This window comes from Passer domesticus, chromosome Z (genome assembly GCF_036417665.1).
Source record: "Passer domesticus isolate bPasDom1 chromosome Z, bPasDom1.hap1, whole genome shotgun sequence".
In the NCBI taxonomy this organism is placed as follows: Eukaryota; Metazoa; Chordata; class Aves; order Passeriformes; family Passeridae; genus Passer; species Passer domesticus.
This window is the reverse complement of record NC_087512.1, coordinates 37,336,875-37,358,966: the sequence shown is the minus strand read 5'-3', so window position 1 is coordinate 37,358,966 and position 22,092 is coordinate 37,336,875. Positions and strand designations below refer to the sequence as shown.

General features: G+C 37.6%; 1 protein-coding gene across 4 annotated transcripts in view; it reads left to right on the top strand.

Annotated features, from left to right (window-relative positions):
* LOC135289238 (transducin-like enhancer protein 1) overlaps nt 1-17,156 on the top strand; it is a 72,410-nt gene extending 55,254 nt beyond the window's left edge. For all 4 annotated transcript variants that reach the window (XM_064402680.1, XM_064402681.1, XM_064402678.1 and 1 more), the window contains 10 exons: nt 368-520; nt 1,344-1,488; nt 2,185-2,375; nt 3,814-3,890; nt 11,334-11,583; nt 13,239-13,486; nt 15,197-15,344; nt 15,736-15,886; nt 16,297-16,373; nt 16,533-17,156. In XM_064402680.1, the coding sequence (XP_064258750.1) occupies nt 368-520; nt 1,344-1,488; nt 2,185-2,375; nt 3,814-3,890; nt 11,334-11,583; nt 13,239-13,486; nt 15,197-15,344; nt 15,736-15,886; nt 16,297-16,373; nt 16,533-16,640 (1,548 nt within the window). In that variant the 3' untranslated portion in view covers nt 16,641-17,156. The remainder of the gene's footprint in view (nt 1-367; nt 521-1,343; nt 1,489-2,184; nt 2,376-3,813; nt 3,891-11,333; nt 11,584-13,238; nt 13,487-15,196; nt 15,345-15,735; nt 15,887-16,296; nt 16,374-16,532) is intronic.
* The last annotated feature ends 4,936 nt before the right edge of the window (nt 17,157-22,092 follow it).

Below are 22,092 nucleotides of genomic sequence, written 5' to 3'. Positions count from 1 at the left end.
ATAAAAACTGTCAAGTTACTGCAGTTTCTGTTGGTCTTCCTTGCTCTTACCACATTTACCGCACTTGCTTTAGTTTGTACTTAGGTATGCTTTGCAAGCTCTGTGCTTGAAAACAATTTATGATTACAGGTAGCGTAAAATAAAAACAGATTGCTTTTCATATGACTTTATGTACTTCTCTAGGCTGATGAAGGGATTTCAGCTTTTTTTTCTACAAAGATAACAAAACGTCTTGTCATTTGCACTTACTGTTTAAATTCTTCTATTTTGGGTTTTTTTGGTTTTTTCTCCCATAGACTCCTTAGTGGTGTTTGTATACCAGTTCATGACACAGTTCTACGCTGTTCTTCCCTTCCCATTGTTTTAGGATCCTTCTTCCCCAAGGGCAAGTCCCACTCATTCACCACGTGAAAACGGTATCGATAAAGCCCGCCTACTGAAGAAGGATGCCTCCAGCAGTCCAGCATCTACAGCCTCTTCAGGAAGTTCCACTTCACTCAAATCTAAGGAAATGGGTCTGGTAGGTAGCAGTCAGTGGTCCAGTTAGTCTTCTTTCTTATAAAATCTGACTCTCCACTCTTCTGCAACTACTTGTGGCACAAATTACCTCTCATTAAACATTCGAGGCTGAAATTGCCTACTGTTTTTCCAGATCTTTAAAGTATTATTGAGCTTTCTTCCTCGTCAGTATTGTCTGCCTTGTTTTGATCTCTTGTATTTCCTACATTTCTGTCAAATGAGTTGCAAATTTATTACAAGGAACAAGAGTTGCTTAAGTGTCGGTTTGGTGGTTTTTTTGGAGGCAATAACTTACGGTTTAATATGGCCTGTATATAGTCACTAAGAAGTTCTTCAGGATTTTTTGTTAAATTCTTCTAAATAGGATGTTATTCCTTGGAGACTTTTTCTTGTATCCCTAACAATTTTTTTTGATTCCATGTCATTGGTTTTTTTTTTTTTTTTGATACTATCAACTATGGTGGTATTTTGGTTTTGCAGTTAGAATTTCTGTGTCACAAAATAATTGAGATATTAATGATTTCAAACTAAAGTAATGTATACTGTATTTTCCTGAAGAAAAAAAATGAGCTCAGGCATTCCTTTTTATATGTCAGTAGAAGAGGGAAAATAACTTTCTACGTTTCTTATTTTAATTTTGGCAGCAATCAAAAAGGTCAACATTTCTCTCTCACGAGTTAATGTTGTCAGCATTGTGTGGATTTATGAAAATTGGCTGAGGGACTAGGTAGTAGGTGCCCAGCATCCCAGCTGCTGTTGTGATAAATTGTATAATATGGCCTGGATTAAAAATAATACTCATTTAATTTGTTTAATGATACCAGCATGAAAAAGCCAGCACGCCTATTCTGAAATCCAGCACACCAACTCCTCGAGGTGATGTGCCAACTCCAGGCACTAGTGCAACTCCAGGACTCCGTCCAGGCCTTGGCAAACCTCCAACAATGGACCCTCTGGTTAACCAAGCTGGTAAATGCATTACCTCATGGTTTTTTATGGTTCCAAAATTAATCTTTTTTTTACACATGTGACTGCTAACTAAATATAATGCTTTGTTCTTGATATCAAGAGAGGACTTGATGAGAAGCAGATGTTTGGATTATCAGGAGTTTGAATATCTTTCTGTCTCTTAGTCTTCTTTGTTTACTTTTGTCTTTATCTTTTTTTGCAAATAATCCAGAGACTGAATGTAATATAAAAAGACTTCTCAGAAGTTTCTGGTACTTATTCTGTATGCAATCTCTTCTACAGTCTTTGTCTGAGTCTACTAATATTTGCTGCAGTGCACAGCTTGACAAATGCTGGGGGAAGTTTACTTTTGCTATTCAGGCTGGTACACACAGTTGCTTCAGACATGAGCTGTGTAAACCATGTCTGTCAGCTTTACTGCTTAATTTGGCAAAGAAGAGATTAATGTAAACAGGGGAATATTACAGAAATGGAAATAGGTAATGCTGGAAGAGATTGCTAGAAGTAGTCAGCAAGTTCAGACTTCGGTAGATCTTATTTACACTGAAAAGAGCTGGAGGTACTGACGGATTATGGCAATGTTTCTTGACAGCATGTGAGAGGGGAAGGTAAGGTGTTTTAGGGGAGAAAAAAAGGGGCTTTTTTCCTGTATGCAGGAATACATAAATAAACCCACTTAATTTTGCTATTCTGTAGCTGCAGGTTTGCGGACACCTTTGGCAGTACCAGGACCATACCCTGCTCCATTTGGAATGGTACCTCATGCTGGCATGAATGGAGAGTTAACCAGTCCAGGGGCAGCCTATGCCAGTCTGCACAATATGTCACCCCAGATGAGTGCTGCTGCTGCTGCAGCTGCCGTGGTTGCCTATGGAAGATCTCCTATGGTAGGCCATACGTTGCATGCAATCTCAGTCCTGTGAGTTGTGGTTCACTGAGAAAAGCTGCATGCTTCATTTAGCACTGCAGAATTCCCAACTCATAACAGTGCCAGAGGCTTGACAGCTTCACTGCGTGCTTCACTGCATGCTTCACTTTGCTGTGTGGCTGAAGAAACAAATTTGCACCTTGAAAACAAAGAATTTCAGTGTATTAATGTAGGTTTTCTTTGTCCTTCACCTTCATTGGGGCTTTAACTGATGAATAAATAACAAAAAATTATTTTGTTCTGCTATAAATGAAAAAGTAATTTTCATACACACAAAGTATTTCACTGTAGCTGTGGACATCTGCTATTTTGTTGCTGAACCACATTTGTATTCCATATAGACATAACAAATTAATCATGAAGCATGTAAAATCTTTTTATCTGGGTCTCTGTCCCTGTATTTTTTTTTTGGGCTTTTTTGTGGAAATCAACCTGAGAAGTTGGTCAGTACCTATTTTGGAGCTCTGAGATCAGGTGTGTTAAGAATAGTTGCTGTTGTGTGTGTAGTAAGTAAATGGAACCTGGTAGTTACGGTGGCTGTCACACAGAATAACCTAGGGGCCGGATTCTGTAAACATGAGCTTGATGGCAGCTTTCTGCATAGACAAACATACCTGCTTGTATATTTGCAAAGTTGAATTTTTATGCTTTCAACTTCTCATTATTATTTCTATGACCACTTTTTTCAAACTGGTAAACAGGGCTTTTGTGTGAAAATGTGCAAATTTTAAACAGCCTACACCCTCATATTAAAGCAATAACAATGTTTATTCTAGTATAATGTTCAGAAGAAAAATGAAGTAATTTTGGTCCAGAATTTCTCCTTGGATTGTTTGATAAACATACTCAAGATATAAAAATTCAGTGGAATTGCAGTATGTAAAGAGAATTATTGTTTTTTTAAGCTGTGGATGAGCTTGTTTGCACCTCACAATGTGTCTGAGAGATCTCACAGCTGCTGTGCCCACACAGAATGCTGTGAAGGCATTGAGACCCTAGCTGGGGCCCAGAGCTACTTTCCAGTACCACACTGTGCCAGCCTGAGTACGTGCTAGCTCTCTCAGGAGTGAAAAGCACTGGCATAGCTTGGTGCTGACACGGACTCTGATTCCAGGGCTAACACAGAACTCTCCCTGCTAACCGGGACTGCTGGGTAATGCTCAGTCTGAATGCATGATAAATTATTTTCTGCTTTTGTATGAGTACTTCTATCAAAAGAATGCTCAGGAAAAATGTCTGGGTTTTGCTCCCCATTGGAGCGTCATGCAGTTATCTGATACTGTGGTTAAAGCCACTTTTTGGCTAAATCCATAGTTTCTTGGGAGTGGAAAAAAGAGACTTGCTGAGAAATGGATGAGAAATTCCAAGTGTGAGATTAATTCACTTTTTGTTGTCAGGTTGGGTTTGATCCTCCTCCTCACATGAGAGTACCTGGAATCCCTCCAAATCTAGCAGGGATTCCTGGGGGAAAACCGTAAGTAACTTTCAACATTTTGGTACATTTGCTATATTTAGAGAGAATGAAGTTACATTTGTCAGTGAACAGGGATTTCAAAGGGGATAGTATCTGGTTGTTTTTAAGAAGGTGTTTTAGACTTCTCTAGGTAAAACCTGCAGCATAGAAGTTCTCAAATGGTAGTTGTTATATCCCAAAACAGATGTGTATATACCTATTTACAAGTTGTTGAAGGTATACTTTAAGGGTGTTTTTATTTCATTCTTTCTGGGGGAAGTTAAGAGGACAACAAACTAAATGGTAAATAGTAGTAAAGTGTGTTAGATAAAAATATGTTGAAACTAAAATTTGCACTACAACAGGATAAATGTGTATTGCAAACTTGCAGACTCCTTGTCTGGTACTTGTTTTATCAGGCATAGGAGTCTGCAACTGATGACAGTAGGTATCTGGAGCAGTTACTTTAGCAACAGATTACACACACTTTGCATAATGGAGCAAGCTATTTAGAACTTTTTTCTGAGTGCAGCTGGAGAGCAAAAGGATGATGAAGCAGTTGTGGAGCAGGTGGTGCATAGATGCAGAAGAGTTTCCACAATAAGTTATTTTTATTTAAAAGTTTTGGTTACTGGTGAAGCAGTTACTAAATAAAATGGTTCTGTGATGCTGTGACTTACTGATGTTTCACTAAAATAAGTTCAGCAGCATACATGAAATGTTTCAGTAATTTAGCTTTGGTAGACCATTGACCCTGTACTTAGCCAGTAGACTCATGAGCATGTATGACCTCTGAAAATACACAATTAATGTTTAGGTATTTCTGGACAAGTAGTCTGTGCAGGTACTAACAGAGATAATTTACCTCAGCTGTTTTTCTGGAGAGAATGAGGCAGAGAAAACTCCTAACAGTTTTTTCAACACTCTGTTAGAACCTGTTCTTTGTTCACACTTGGCACTCAGTCCTGACTTCTCTTTCGACAGGAACTTGCAATTAGAGTCGTTTTTCTCTACATAGGTGCTTACATAATTTTGAAACTTATTTATCATGTTGAACTTTCTGTGCAGGATATTCATGTTACATAATGTCTATTTATCAATCTACATTTAATTTTTACTTTCGCATTTTCAGGAAACATTTAGAAACTATTGCTTCAAGAATGCTAAGTTGTCAGACAGGCTCTGGTAAAAATTATATACTCACGCATTTCTGCATGAGTATATGATGTTAATCTTGCAAACATCCTTGAAAGGATACCAGATTATAGGCCAAAAAAAAAATATTTTCTTCTGACCTTTTCCGGTAACAATAGGAAAGCAGCAGACTTAATTTGGAAAGCCATCCTGAATGTGTTTTTGTGGTTATCCACCATGCTTCTGGGAACAGGCTTAGCTATCTGTTGACAGTGTGAGAAACCTGTTAAATCTTGGTTGCACTTAAAGTTGGTGGTGTGTTGACAAGATTAGTGAAGTGAGGGCTCAGTGAGTTGGTGTTGTGTATCAAATGTGGTGTATTTAAATTTAGTGCAGTAAGGATCAGGTTTTGTACTTGAAACTCAGACACAGTCTTGTTGCCTTTCATAGAATTTGGCACACTTAAATAAAATTATTTGAAAATCGCATAATTGAGTGGCTCTAAGTTTTTACTTCTAAACAAGTGTATTCATAAGCTTTCAACAGCATATTTAATTGCCTTGCAATATTTTATATTCTAATCTAGCAAAACCTATTTTTGTTCAGAAATTTTGTTCAGAAATTTTCTGTGGCTGAGTTCTAGTTGTTACACTATTCAAGGACAGCATATGTATACTGCTCTAATTTGTATCCTCATAATTTAGCTAACTTACTGAGGAGGCATTGGGCGAAACTGTGTGGGGGTTGCTTGGGTTTTTATGAAGTTTTTACCACTTTATTCACGCTGCTTCATATACTGCCTACTTTGATACATACTCCCTAGTTGTCACTTCATTTAATGTGTTCTGCAATTTTTGGGGTTTTTGTGGTCATGTTACTTGTACATTTCTTCTAAAATTACTTCTTTGCTTATCTTAGTGAAGCAAGCCTCAAGTTCCATAAGCTCATAGAATTGTCTTTCCATTGACACCTATAAAACAAACTCATGCTTTAGTCTTGATTGGCTAGATGCTGTCTGCTACCTGCAGCATTTACGAGTATCTCACCTATTTCAAGTTTTTCTTCTGTAGTTTCTGTAGAGTGGATATAATCGTGCAAACTGGTGGAGTACGCCTTGTTTATTTTCAAAGTCAGCCTTTTTCATGATTGTCAATGTGGTGACACATTGAATTTGTTTTATTAGATGAGAAGTTTTAGTGTGTCTTGTTGCAAGTGGGACAGAGAATTTTTGAATTGAGCTATTGAATCCCCACGCATATGTGTATGCTTTAGGCTGCACATTTTTTATCAACAGTTATACTGTTTTTTCACCCAAGATAAAATTATGTTCTCTTTTTTCTAAAGGACACATACTTCTGATAGCACCCAGGTTTTCTTAAGTCTTGTGTGTTCTGAGGTCTTTTAATGACCTGCATGTTAGAAAAATGTGTAGCCTGTTTAAAAACCCACTTGGACATGAACATGTTGTGTCTGAGGCCTGAACACTTTTGTTCTGATGCATTTAAATATGCCCTGGACTGTAAGTTTTTGGTGTATTGCTCTCTAATAAATTTTTTTTTTTGCTTTGCATAGTCTTTATAACAAGTACTTAGCTTTTAGTGTTCTGTAGCTGCTGAAATAACATTCTTTTGGATTTCTGGTTTATGTGAACCATGCCTTCTAATAGCTGGATTTTGGACTAAATACAGAGTTTCAAGATTCGTAGTAAGATTTATATGCATAGTACTGCTTCTCTGGTGTCTAAAATTCTGAATTAGTGGTAGTATTGAGGACAAGTATATTTCTCAGCATATTTTCCTGGACAGTGGAAAGAGCTGAAAATATATGTTTCTTACTTTAGTAGGAAAGGGAAACTTTACGTCGTAATTGTTAAATCTTCCTCCTTCTACTTGTGAGTTGGCTTTTCGCTGTGTTTGTGGAGAGGTATACTATACTCTTTTGGAATTGCTTGATTTCAGTTCTGTTCTGTTTTTCAGATCTTTATACTTTTACCATGAATGTACAATGAGAGATATTGTAAAGGAAGGCTAATTTTACTAGTCTTCCTTTTACTAGCCTTCTCCTAGTATTATAGGAGATTAGAGGCTATGTGCATCCCTGCCATTTATCTCTGAATAGCAAGATTTGGTGACATGTATGAAGACAAAAATTCAGTCATTTCTGTACAAATATGTCTATCCTTATTTCTTGGCATTTTGTTCTTTGTGATGAAACAACACACTCAGATGTTCACTGTTTCTTGTGATAACTACAATTAAAAATGAGCTGGAGTGCAAAGAAAAGCTGAAAGCAAAATGCAGTTGTGAATGGTAGGAACTTTTTGCTTTTGTGTTTTGCTGTCAGGTGTATTGTTCTGCTAGTTGAAGAAGTCTGCTTGAATTGAAGGGATGAAGTGGAAGGTTTTGAGCATTTTTTTTTAAGACATTACTTTGGTAGGCAGGAATTGTGTGCATTTGTACATCAATCTGAATATTTAGAGTAGCTGGCAGGTAGTCTAGTTAATTTGCTATATTCTTGGGTAGTGAATTAATTATCCTGAACTCTCCTCAGCATGTCAGATGATACTTGCTATATACTTATTTGGAAATTGGAGAATTAAGCTGAGAAACTGGTTTGTATTAGTATCACTTAACCATGTTGCTGTGAATAGGAACTCTGAAGGTTCTCAGTACTGCTTTGACACATGTGAGAGGAGTCTCTGGATGCAGCAATTCAGAAGACTGTTTCCATTATTCAGAAATAATATGCTATTTCTCAGAATCCTTCTAAGCAGAAGGCACAGAAGTTTGTCTTGTAATTGTTCTTGTTGTGGTATTCTGTTAATATGTATTACTTGATATGTACTTACATTATTTTATATTAAATTTTAATGGCATTTTTATAAGATAATTTCCTTTGTTTGTTGTCAGCCCAAAACAAGGAAGGACTCTCCTTTGACCAAAGAGGGATAATCATGGAATCCATGATAGGATAGCCATCTTTCATATAGACAGAATGCTCTGAGTGAGACAGAAAACTGTGCTAGTCATGAGACTAAACAGTAGTTTCTGGCATACATGGTCAGTTCTAAAAGAAAAATGGGTGGTCAAGTGGTGCCTCTTAAGAAATCCTGAGCTTTAGGAAACTCAAGAATTTGCCAGATTTTGCTAGTTGTTGACTCTTTGAGGTTAGATAATGAAAATTCTTGTCATTTTTGAGAATTGAGGCCTGTGAATATGTCTAGTGCACTAAAAATTGAATCTTCTGTAGGTGTGGAACTGTAAGTACAGTCCTTCCCAGAAGCAGCAGGATCTCTCTCATGATGATGAGGAAGCCAAGGGCTGCAGCGTTTGAGCTGCAGATGGTCATTTGCACTGCTGATGTCTCCAGTCCTGTGTTCTTCTGGAGATGGACACTTTTTCCTTGTACAGGGAGTGTCTGGAGTGTCAGTCTGGCAAAACATGCAAGCCTTTTCAAGGTTAAAAAGTATGGTGTAACAGAAGTTATACCGTAATACCTAGCAGAGAGGAGTCACTAGACTACCATACCATAAGTATGCTGGCAGTGGTGATGTTGGCATTACATGCGACATATCTTCAAGCAAACAGGAAGATTTACTGTTTTGTGTGCATGTCTTGGCAGAGGGATTTAGCAAAGTGTAGCCATTTCTTTCTACAGTGGACTGCAGATAAGTTGCACTGTAGAAAAAGCTGTCTTGGCTTGTAAGAAACTATTGCTGGTCTATCTGTTAGACCATAAACTCAGTCAGCCTGTTTCCTGATCAACCAGTCTTAGCAGCAAATGCTGAAAAAGAGCATTTGCTCTTTACTATGATTAGTATAGCCCCACTTTGAACATAGACATGGTGGTAAAATTCTTCATGATTAAAAAATACACTGGGTAGGCCTCTGATGTTTCAAAGCATAAGAGTCATTATAGTTCTACAGTAAACAGGAAGGACTTGGAAAATGTTTCTAGTGTTTTCCTCACACCCTATCTCAGCAAGAACTGAGGAGCTCGGTGTAGGCACCTAAGCATTTCAAAACAGTAATGATTTCGGCATTTTGAATTGAACAGAACATTTAAGATCTAACCTTCAAATTAAAAAAAAGTCATGGACAAGTAGATTATTAATCTTGGACATGCTGGAAAAAATTGCCTAATATGTGCTTAATTGTTTTGCTTCAGTCCATGATAAAAGGAAGGGCGGGCTGGAACTTCAAAGTTGTGCAGTTCTGTGTACTCTTGCTGCTGACAAATACTCTGCAGCTGACTTTGATCTGGAGCCCAGGATGGGGCAAAGCTTTTCAGTGTCTTAATGCTATGACTCTTTTGTTGGATTCTGTAGGTGAACCCGAGCAGTTCAGCCTCAAGCAGTCTTGTTGCCACTCCTGTTCTGCTTCCTCTCCTGTCCTGTGTCTGATCTGTTTAGTGAATACCCACCTGGGGATTCAAAGGAGGGATTTGTAGGACCTACCTACAATCTTGTCTCTCTTCTTCTTCACAAAAGGGATGAGTTTCTAATTAAACCTTTATCATTACTGTAATTCTTCATACAAAAAGCCAGAAAGGATCCCCTGGGACAAAAATACCGTGTGTCTTGTGTACATGTAAGGGAGTGAACACTGCACTTTCTTTCTGGCCTTACATTTCCATTTTCTAACATTTCTATGCCAAAAAAGATGTCTTCTTTGCACTTGCCTGTTCTCTATTTCAGTGTACTCTCTGAGTAAGCTTTCTGCTTATATACCCAACCAGGAAACATGAATGAGTACAGGAATTGCATACATGTGCACTATTCATTTCTCCTCAGTTTAAGAGCAGTTACTGTTAACCAGTTCTTACCCTTCACTTAAGAAAAAACTGTGATACTGCATGAATTGACTGTTTGCAGTCTTAGTTTCTGTATGAGAGAGCTGTGGAGTTCTTTCATCTCTCCTCATGGTTTTTCAAAGGAATATCTTATGCCCAGGAACAGAGCAGATTCAGTTGCTTTGTGATGTCTGTTCCAGAATCAAGCATCTTCCTTGTTCCTTCATTTCAAACTGTGTGGTACTTGGGAACATGTAATAAAATACCTTGAAAATACTAGCTTATTATTCAGGACAGAAGATTTAATAGAAATATCTATTGTTGGGTTCTTGGAAGATGGATGGGATACTGATAGTTGAACTACAGTGACTGAAGATTTCTGAGGAAGAAAGTAGATTTGGAAAAGAAAGGGAAGTTCTGAACAAAAGAATATATTAGAAAAATAAATGTTTCAGTAGAGAGATGGCATCTTATTAGTGAAAAGAAAAAAAAAGAATATTAATCTCTCACTGTTTTTTATCCACTTTGGCTTCATGAAGGATGTTGTTCATGTAACAAAAGCATCAAGAGCATGAGCTCTTACAACTGAAGTAATAGAAAAGGAGCTTGCTAGTATAGCAAAAATCAGCCTTTTACAGTAGCATTTTCATTAGTAGTTAAAAGAAGCAAAAAGAGACCCCCCCCTGCACCTGAAACCTTTATTAGTTGGTATTTGTGCCCTTGTCCTTGAGCAGAGCTGACTTACTTTTCAGTGATCATGAAAAAATAATTTCGTGTACTTTCCCTGAGGAGTGTTTTTATTCAGTGCTAGAATGTCACTTCCTCAACCCTCAGTTTCCACAAACTGGAAATCATGCAATGAATACAAATAAAAGGTATTTCTGAAGTGCCAAAAGTACCTGGAAAACTGAGCCTTTCAGGTTTTTCAATGCATGTATTCAAGAAAATATAATTATGAGAAGATGATATCAGCTTTCTGATGAAATCTATGTGCAACCATTCTGTGTTTTTATTTTCTGTTTAAAGCACTACTTGCCATCTGGTAAGAGAGGTATATGAGCACAGGCAGTGGTGATGTTACAGATGAGGTGCAGGAATCAAGCAAAACTTTGGCTTTTGGTACTGCAAGGCAACAGGTGCAAGTCTCATGGAAGGATGAGAGTAGTGCCTGGTGAGGGACTGCTGCTGTAGGACTTGTGGTGATGAGACTTGCAACTGCTAGCTAGAAACTGGGGGCTGAAAGGTCTTTTGATTATCTAAGTGGCTGAGGGATAGCAGCCATGACCTTGGCGTGTAGAGTTACGGGTGGAATTTAACCTGCTTCCCCATTACACAAATACTTCAGCTGAGTCAAGCTGAAAATTTCTATTGTGAATCTTTGTCTCCCTCTGAGATTTTATCTGCCTATATTACTTGACACTGTAGCTCTGATTTTTGTGAGATAACTGGCAAAGAACTAAAATTAAAAATACTGTGTTTTTATTGCATTGTAGTTCTGTAATGGCTGATTTTTTAATTTTTTTTTTTTTCCCCCAAAAGAGCCTACTCCTTTCATGTTACTGCAGATGGTCAGATGCAGCCAGTTCCTTTCCCTCCTGATGCCCTCATCGGTCCGGGAATCCCTCGCCATGCCCGTCAGATCAACACCCTGAACCACGGGGAAGTTGTGTGTGCAGTCACCATCAGCAACCCCACGAGACATGTGTACACGGGTGGGAAGGGGTGTGTCAAGGTTTGGGACATCAGTCAGCCTGGCAACAAGAGCCCTGTCTCTCAGCTGGACTGCCTGGTAGGTAAACAGGAATTTATGCACAAGGGTAGCTTCTCCTTAGAGACTCAAAAAAAGTCCTTGTTTGGATTTTGTTCATATTAGAAGGAAATAGCAGGCAGATCTGTTTCCTGGTGTCCTTTTTTTTTTTTTTCCAACATATAGCAGTGTTACAGAGAACAGTGCTGGTTTGTTTAGTGATAAGTATCACTAAGGGTCAGGTAACAGATTAGATCATATTTCTGAATAGAATGTGTATAGCATGTTTTGTATACAATGTAATACTTTTTCCCTTTCTAGTTATACTGATGATTTTTGTGCGTGACTTTAAAAGGAATGCAGCTTGTCTTATGCAGGGCTGCAGAGAACCTTCCTAGGTTTTTCACTCAATGAGGAGTGAAAACCTCATTTCTGTAAGATGGTAGTGGCCACATACTTGAAATAATGTGACACGGTACCGAAGGTCACTTAAAGTTCTGCTATGATTTTTGTTCATGATCCACTAGTTATACATATAGGCCAATTATTTTCACGTGTGCAGGATACAAAAGGGACTGGTTGCAATAGTATAGGTAGCTGAAAAGTTAACTCAAAAAAGGTAATGGCTCAATAAGAGATGCTTCTCACTAGAGGCAGCATAGAGGTTTGTGCAGTGTTAACTAAGACTAAGCAAAGCAATATACATTATAAATGAAAATTCTAGCTTCAGTATAGATCCAATTAAATGTGGTGGGGTTTTGTACCCTTTATCCTTTCTTTACTGCTCTCATTTTGTAATTTCTGAGTAGCAATAATGAAGTTGAATAGGTATTCTGTTCTGTGGCAGGTATATCTGCCTGGATGAAGAGCCTTCATTTAAGTCAGGGAGCAGTAATGACTGATTAAGTTAACATTTTCACTGCCCTACTTGCTGCTTCTTTGCTGGAAATTAAAAAAAATATTGTAGTAGGAATGCCTTTAACTAATTCTTGCAGCGTTTTTTTCTGTCTTGAGTTATAGATCTTAATCATGAATTTTGTAAAAAAACTGTTGCCAGTCAAGCAAGGTTGTAATAAGGAACTGTAGAAATGTCTTCTGTCTCTAACTCCCCCACAGTACCTCTCAAATCAACAATAATATCACGAATGAGAGATCAATATGTACAATAAGAATCATGTTGAACAACAAAGACCAACATAAATACAGGACCAATACAGGAATCCTTAATCTTTCAACTTTAATACTATGAATGCAAAATAGTATTTGAAAGAAAAATTCAGAAATCTGAAGTGCATGAGACTAGAACGACATTTTCGTATAGTGCTGTTAAATGCCAAATGAAAGGTCATTTGCTTTAATATTTCTATTGTTGGTGACCTTCACTGATGGAGTACATTTGCAGAAAAGCAAGCTTGCTTTGGCTCTGTTTTTGTGTAATGAGTTAGAAAACTTGCCATTTGTCACGTTTGAAACAGAGTAGACTGTGACAACAGGAGTCTGCAGTTTTAATTTCTGCAGCTGCAGTTTCTAATTAGTGATGAGAAGTAGGTGTTTCCAACCTTTTAAGATCTGCTGGCTCCTCTTCAGTACTTTGGTAATGGAAAAAGTACCAAACTGCTTGAAACTTTGATGCAGTCAGAATTATATTAGTGGTCATTACTGGCAGGCACATAACTGAGGTGATTTGTGTTGTACAGAACAGAGATAACTACATCCGCTCCTGTAAATTGCTGCCCGATGGATGCACCCTCATAGTTGGCGGGGAAGCCAGCACATTATCCATATGGGACCTGGCAGCTCCAACTCCTCGTATAAAAGCAGAGCTGACATCCTCAGCACCTGCCTGCTATGCTCTGGCTATCAGCCCTGACTCCAAGGTGTGCTTTTCCTGCTGCAGTGATGGGAACATTGCAGTGTGGGATCTGCACAATCAGACATTGGTCAGGTGAGTCGTTGTTTACAGAAAATTTTAATAGAAGTTACTCTTTGGACAGCTACATAAATATTTACCTCCTTGAATAGGATTTATAACAGCAAAGTAAATAGTGTCTCTTATTCAGAGGAGTGGTTTACACCCAAGTCAGGCAGAAACTGGTTTTGGTAGCTTCAACTTAGTCTTGGAAGATGTACTCTCAGGGTTTGTCCATAACCTGCTGTAGTTAGTGTAAAAGCTTCTGCAGGTCTCTATTATTTGGGATTGGTCTGCAGGTTTTTACAAGCAGTGTTCTTGCTGGTTTGTTACTGGTATAGACTGAACATGCCTTCTTAGGGAATGCTTTGAGGTTTGTTCTTTTCCTTTGTCTTAAGCCTTGTTAGGTAAAAAGAGTATTTAAAATCCTTATTTAGCGATGATAAGTAGTAAAATTATTCTTACAAACGTGGTTGAAAGGATGGATCCTCTCAGTTCTTTAGGAAAGCAGAGGGGCTTACTATAAGACAAATTTTGTTTAGGCTTACCAAAGCAGTGATAGCTTACAATATTTTGAGAACAGTGAGTCTAATTTTGGAAAGGCCATGATACCTTGAAAGTTGTGAACACAAAAACTAAAGAGTATGCTTAGTCTGCTGTGTTTCAATTAAACTTTCTGTATATACATAAATTACATGCAGAGAGTCATGTTAATGTGCATGCACATTTTACTTTCTGTTGAACTTTAGGTCAATAAATACAATTTTCGTTATATAAAGGTTTCACTTTGTCATGTGCATGCTTAGTCCATGTAAAGGTGCACTCTGCAACATCTGTCACGTCTGTGAATGTCTTGCTTTTTAAATGTTTGCTGTATGTGTTCCCACCACTTGCACGCTGATCTTGCTGGTTGATAGCATATGGAATTTTGAGACCAGAGCTACTAAACAAAACATGCCGTGTGACCTTTCTGTGACAGCTCTTGGTGATTCATACCCTTCCTTCCCAAGCTAGTTGTCTTTTCCCCACCCACCCTCCACCTTTCACACTGATGCACAGGACTTTGCTAAAGCTAATTGCTGAAGAAAAATGCAGGAGCTTCAGAATGCTTTTGCCAAAGGATTAAGAAAAACTTGAGGAGACCTTTTGGTTGCTGAAAGCTGAGAGTTGCTAATGAGAAGGCTATAAAACAAACTGCTCCATTTGTATTTTTCTAATCTCTTGCCACAGAGAATGCAACTTTGTGACTCAGCAATACTTATGTTTAACTATCTGAATCTCTATCTGGATCCCTTTCTATTAGTATATCTGCTTGTTATTTATCTTCTTTACTTGCAGCCAAAGAAAAATACAGAAGCTGTTTCTGAAATTTGAGATTTTAATCTCTGATCACTTTGATTTTATCTGCATTATCCTTAGTGGTTTTAACTGTAGTTACTGGGCTTTAATATTCTCACAAGTGGGTACAGGTTTCTGGGGTTTTGTCGTTTTGTTTTCTTTTTTCAAAACTTGATAGGAAATATTTGACTTTATTCAGCTAATCATGATGCAGGTCATTTCTCTAACACCTGGAAAATGTTTTTTTAATACTGGTATTTAATGTTCAGTGAGAGGGAGGGGCTGATTCTTGCTCATCGTCAGATACAGAACAGATGACACATGTACAGAGTCCAAAACTAACACCACAACAGTGTTTACCTTGAGCTCTGGCAGGAAATCATTATTCAATCTGGTTTGTTTTATCAGGCAATTCCAGGGCCACACAGATGGAGCCAGCTGTATTGACATTTCTAATGATGGTACCAAGCTCTGGACAGGAGGTTTGGATAACACTGTCAGATCCTGGGACTTGAGAGAAGGGAGACAGCTACAACAGCATGACTTCACATCACAGGTAACTGGATTTTCCTACAGCTTGTGGCAATATGTGGGGTGGGAAGGAAACCCTTAGGATCAAGGGTAAGACTGAGCCCAGCAGAACTGGCAGATTGTTCCCTCTCTTCCTTTTGGCAGCTCCCAACAAAATATTTAGAAGCTTTTTTATGTGCTTAGATTACAGAAGAAAATTATAGCCTGACACTACTCTTTTCCTATTATTTTTCTAAGTTAATATGTAAAAACAGGGGTTCTTTAGTTACTTGAATTTTGAACTGCAGTTTTGCTATTGAACTATATAAATTTGCCCTTATCTCTCTCTCTCTCTCCCTTTCCTAAATAACTTTAACTGCAGAAAAAATTATCTATAGGAAAAAAATTAAAAGGTGTAAATATGGTATAATTTTCAGATATTTTCCCTTGGTTATTGTCCTACTGGTGAATGGCTAGCTGTGGGAATGGAGAGCAGCAATGTCGAAGTGCTACATGTAAATAAACCAGACAAGTATCAACTGCACCTTCATGAGAGCTGTGTATTGTCACTCAAGTTTGCTTACTGTGGTAAGTTGCCCTGAACGTAGAACTGGAGGTCAGAGCTCTTAATTCATGTTTTGCTGATTAGTTATTTCATAGTCATTAGTTATTACATCTCAGTTTCTTAAGTAATGCATTAATATGTCTGCTTTGTGAATTCAAATGGACTTATCTACAAACAGCCATCTGTTTGTCTAGAGGCTGCTGTGAGGATTGATTCATGTGTAAAAAGCTATTTCTGTTTGAAGTTTAGGGATTTCCTAGTATGTAACGCACTGCAAACGTGCTGAGCATCCACATTGATTTTAAATGTTGATTCGTAGTAAGAGCTTTTATAAGGGAAATTAGTTAACAGATTTTATTGATGTGAATTGAAAACCCAAAATTTGTCAGATATCTCTTTCATGTTTCTGTAATCCTTCTGGTTTATATTCTAGGTAAATGGTTTGTGAGTACTGGGAAAGATAACCTTCTTAATGCATGGAGAACTCCTTATGGAGCCAGTATCTTCCAGGTGAGGATGATGTTGCTTTTAATGAAAAAATAAAACATGCAGAGTTCCAGGAGTGGATTCAGATATCTTCACATATGTGATCTACCTAAAGTGAGATGATGAAATGAGGGTAAAGAGACTTTTTTTTAATGATGTAATATATTTTTATTTTTCTTCTAGTCCAAAGAATCTTCATCAGTGCTTAGCTGTGACATCTCTGTGGATGATAAGTACATAGTCACTGGCTCTGGAGACAAAAAGGCTACAGTCTATGAAGTTATCTACTGAAAAATACGATGGGGATATTCTTTTAGAGGTTGAACTGGGCCAAAATTGTTTGTAGAAGTAGAAAGGTTTTGAATTTTTGAAAGGAACAAAAGTGTTGAGGTTCCAGACCTTGCCATGAAACTACTCCGATTTTTCAAAATAGAAGGCAACATCCAGCAGCTAAGTAATGGCTACGTGGACCAGACGGAACACAGAGGCAAGATGGACAAATGTAACCTAGGTTTTTGATATAATTTTTAAAAGCCAAGTCTACTGAAGAATGTTGGAGCCTTTTATTTTTTCTTTTTGTGACCTCATGCAATTTTTTCTCATTGCCTGAATATGGGGGATAAATACCTTTCTGTTCCTTGCAGTTCAAGTTGCATTCTGTCCTGGGTAGAGCAGCAGTGTCTCAGATGAACTTGTTTCCTGGTTTTGCATCTTGTGAAATGTTTTTGTATTTTTGTTGAAGGTCAAACATTTGTATAAACTGTAAATATATTTAGTTTACTACAGTAAAGGCTTTAGTACCAACAACCAGTCTTCCCCCTTGCCCCCTCCCTGCTTGCCCTGCTTATTTAAAATTAAAAACCTTTTGGGGATATAAGTACCTTTTTAGAAGCAAAAGCAAACACTATGTATAGTTTGAAAATGGTGTCTTATTCTTTATAACTGTTCTTAGATTTCTTTATCATACTTCAGAGTAGTTGAATTGACATACTAGGATATCAAGTCCAGTAGATATTGTCTTGTTCTACAGAAAACTTAAAGGCAGTTTTGTACTAATTATAGTGTAAATATAAAAATTGAACATTTCATAAAGCTGTGCAGTTTAAGTTTATTCTGATGTCCCATGTATATGTTCTTTGGCAGATACAGTAATATGTGCCTGACCATAATTCATTTGGTCATTTCTCTAGAAGAGGAGGTGACTTCCCTGTCCTTTTTTTTCCCCAGCTGAACAGAATTCATGTAAGACTACATTTCAACTAAGTACATCAGAGCCTTTATTTCTTATATAAGGATGTCTGTGATTAGATAAATTGCATCCTTCCTGTTTTACAGAGAAGTGGTAGCTAACAACCATTTCTTTTTTAAAGTCTTGTCTATACTTAGATACTCAGGTAAATTTAACTAAATTACCAAAAGTGTGAGTTTACAGGGGATTACTTAAAGATGTTAAATACTTGCAGGGTGGCAAGTGAAGTGAATTAACCTAAACTAAGTTAAACTCGCGTCTTAATTTCTTGTGAGAATACTGACAAAGGAATATTTTGATTTTTAGCTAATCCACTCTACAAATTAATTAGAATTAATTTTCCTGAGTGTCCCATGTTATGCAGGCCTGTAGGCTCTATGTATTCATGCTGAGCAATCTTTGAGTCCTTTCCATTGTCGCATCACTGTGACATCTGTGAAGAGCCATGATAAGCAGCCAGTTACCAAAGCTATGCATCTTCAAGTTTTCTTGGTGTCCTTAAGATCAATGGATGAGGAGAGAATGTGTTCACCTTATTTAACTATTATTTTTTCAGTCCAGTGTGTTCTACCATTGTGTGCTAAACAACAAACTTTGATGTTGCATTGGTGAGAGCCATACATTTCCTACATTCTGTAATTTGGTTATAATTTCTGTTGCTAATGGAGAGTACAGATGAACAGAAGGATATCTTTGAACAATTAATTTAGATTACACAAACTGGCAGACAGAAGAAGAGCTGCTTTCTCATTTTGCTAGCACTTGATGGTCTATGTCCCTGCTCTTTCAAAGACGTAGCTAGGAAGAAACAAGCTTGACTGACAGATGCGTTAATTGGATAAGGAATTTTTCATCTGGGGGCAAATTTTATCTAAGTTTCTAGTCTGAAGGGACGCACGTTTTCTTTTCAATTTACATGACCATTCTACTGCAACCAAATTATAACATCTAAAACTGTAATAGCCTTAATGTATTAGCATTCCATTCAGAATGTAAAATATTACCCATTCAGGATAATCTGGTCTTCTAGACATTTAAAATTAGCTAGTATCAATATGTATCCATATATATCTTTGTTGATGGCTTAGTTATTAATTTGTATCTGTATAAAAATGACAGACCAGTTTAGATGGAGGTCATGTGGCTTTCAGACATAGCGGGGCAAAAAGCAGAATCACCAGTCTTTCCAAATAATTCAATATATTTGCTACATTGAAATGCTGGAAGTGCTATGCCATTTTTAAAAGGGAGAGTTTTAAAACAAGAGTATTTACAAGATTACTTGATTTTTATGCTTTTCGTATTGAAATTTCTCTGAACATCTGGCTCTGGCAGTAAGCATTGGCTTTAGCAGCACTGGCAAATTTGCTTTAGTTAGGACCCTTTGGGTTTTTGCCAAACTGGTATCATCTTGGCTTTTACTTTACAGGTATCCCTTTGCTGTTCTTTGAAGTCAATATCAGAGAAACCAAGAACGCAAGTGTTCTTACACATCTCTATTAATTAAAAAAAATCCCATAAGTGTAATTGGTCTGCTGTATGTTGTGGCATAGGGCTTGCTAGTAAGATCACTCTTGTCAGTCAGGAGGTTCAAAATCATAGTGTCAGGAAAATCATAAAATACCTTGTTTTCTTGGCTTCTAGAATGTACAGTGTATCAGAGCAGTTATGGAATCAGAAATTTATGTGTATTAATTTAATCATATTTGTACCATGTATTTCTTGATTGTAATTAAGAAATTAATTCCTTTTTTTTTCGCCATCATATCTTTAAGCCTTGAGTCTGAAAATTAGTGAATATGTCTGAAAGCTTCTGGATGCATCATCCATACTTGTGGATGAGTAATTCTCTCCATTTGTTGTTTCAGATTTCACTTAATGTTTATAAAATTGTGAGTCTTTTCATTTGTCAGACAGTAAAGCATATTCTACTTGCAGGTGTAATTTTTAATGAAAAGATAGATTGCTGAACTCCTAGCATGTCTGTCTACACAATCACCTAAAAGATGTAAAACTCATGAAGCTTAAAAAGTCTGTAAGTTCTTATAGCCCTGTGTAAAGTACCGGGTGGAAATAATTACTTATTGAATGAAGAAACAGACTAACCGAGACCAGCAGTAACAGAAAAGGCACTAGGAAAACTATGTGGGGAAGAGAAGTGCAGCAGTAACTATTGTATAGGTAATTAATTTTTTTGTGGGAGGGTCAACTTAAATACTAAATCCTAAAAGTCCTAAAAGATTCCTTTGGTAAGCCCCTTTTGGGACAGTCTTTGTTTGCTGGGTGGCCTTCAGTATTCAGAGATGTCTGAATGCCACTCTGGCAAATGCAAGTTCTGGATAGAAGCAGGCAGTCCTTAAAAAAGACATTTTGGATGTCAGTGCAAACAATAACTGATGAAGAGGGGATTTGTGGTAATACCAATTCAACTGAACAAAATCCTTTGTCAGCTTTAATATGTATATTTTGTATATGTGCACTTGGTATAACCCTTCATAAATCAGTTGTGCAGAAAATCATGATATCATTCCATGCAATGTATTTGTCAGTGTGTCAGAATTTCTTTTTGATTATAATTCCAAGCAATAGGAGTTCCCCATGTTAGCCCACGAGCCACTAGTATCTTGAGAGAGAATTTTCATCTACATTAGTTCTTTCTAACTCAATTGGCATTTCAAAGGCTTTTGTTCCTTTAAAGGAAAGAGAGAGCACTAATTGAACATCATTTTCACAGACTGTTATAACAAGTGTTATTTTTTAATATAAACATCAATGTAGAATCTGTCATCTAGTCTCATACATACTTCTATGTATGAATGACTGACCATAATTTTTGGGTCACATTTTTACAAGTAGAGTTTCAGAAGCTTCTAAGTTACTCGGGTAGCTTTAACTCAGATTGACAAACTGATTTTTGGTTTTGGTCTTTAATTCTTGATGGGGTTTTTTGTTTGTTTGTTTGTAATTTTGTGAAATGACCGGCCCACTTAGGAGCCCATGGGCTCTATGTAGTCTAGTTAAAATAGTGTTTCATATATTCTATTATATTGGTGCAATTTTGAGTTGATGGGGAAATTCCACCATTCTATTAATTAAGAAAGGTGGATTTTTAAGTTTTTGGACTGAGGAGTACAGACTTCTGATTTCGCACTACTGATAAAGTGTTTACCCCTTAAATCCCTTCAGTGGATAATCTGGACTGACTCCAACTCTGCTGTCTCTTTGAAGAATTTTGGTTTTTTCTCCTACCACAAGCACACAGAAAGAATTTGAGACTGTAGGTCTATGTAAGACTTCAGCCAATTAATTCTGCCCTGCCAGACAGACATAATTCATTACATAATGGGGAAGGTGAAGCAACTCAGAGTTGAACCTGACAAACACCAGAATGCAGGAGAGTTATGGCAGGGATATTCATGGACAGAATCACTTCAGTTAGAAAAGTCCTCCAAGATAATCTAGTCCAACCTTTGACTGAGCATTACATGTAAACTAAACCACAGGATTATGTGCTGCATCGAATCATTTCTTGAACACCTGTGGGATGGATGACTCTACCACCTCCCTGGGCAGCCTGCTCCAATGCTTGACAGCTTTATCCATGAGAAAATTCTTCGTGAGATCCAACCTGAAGTTCCCCTGGTTGAGCTTGAAGTTGTGTCCTCTTGTCCTGTGGCTGAGAGGAGAGGCCAAGTGACACCCAATTCCTACAACCTCATTTCAGGGATTTGTAGAGTGATGAAGTCTCCCCGAGCCTTTTCTCCAGTATAAAAAATCCCAGCTTCCTCCGCCATTCCTTAAAAGACTTGTGCTCCAAACCCTCCACGGGGTTCTTTGACCTTCTCTGAACGCACCTCAATGTCCTTGTCGTGAATGGCCTAAAACAGAACACAGGATTTCAGGTGTCCCTGTCCCTTTCTAGTGACAGGGACAGGGAAAATCCTGGCCCTAGTCCTGCTAGCCACACTACTGCTGACACAAACCAGACACCATTAGCCACTTTGGATGCCTAGTCACACTGAAGGACAAGGGAAATGAGAACATAGAAGCACATACATTTTAGGTGTAATCTGACATGCAATCTATGCAATTCACCTAGAATGAGATTTCAGTCAGAGAGTTCACTGACATCTGTTTCTCTCTAAAGTTGTTCAAAATGTTTCTACATAGTTACTCAAAGACTCAAGTTATGTGTTTGAACTGGAGGTGGACATTTCTTTGATATCCATAAACATCTAGTCATCTCATCCTAAGAGGAAAGGGAGTTAACTCACAGCTAGTTCTCAACATTTATCATTACCTTTTATTTCTGTAGCTCAAGATCTGCTTCCAAGCACTTAATAATCCCATTTTCAGTAACATGCTCCCAAATGTCCCACTGCAGTTTAAGTGCTTAGTGGTATGTGGTAGATTTTGCTAGGGAAACCAGACATGTAAGAACTGGGTGCTTGAAAAATCTGTCCTGTGGGCCTATCTTACTGACATTTCTGAGAA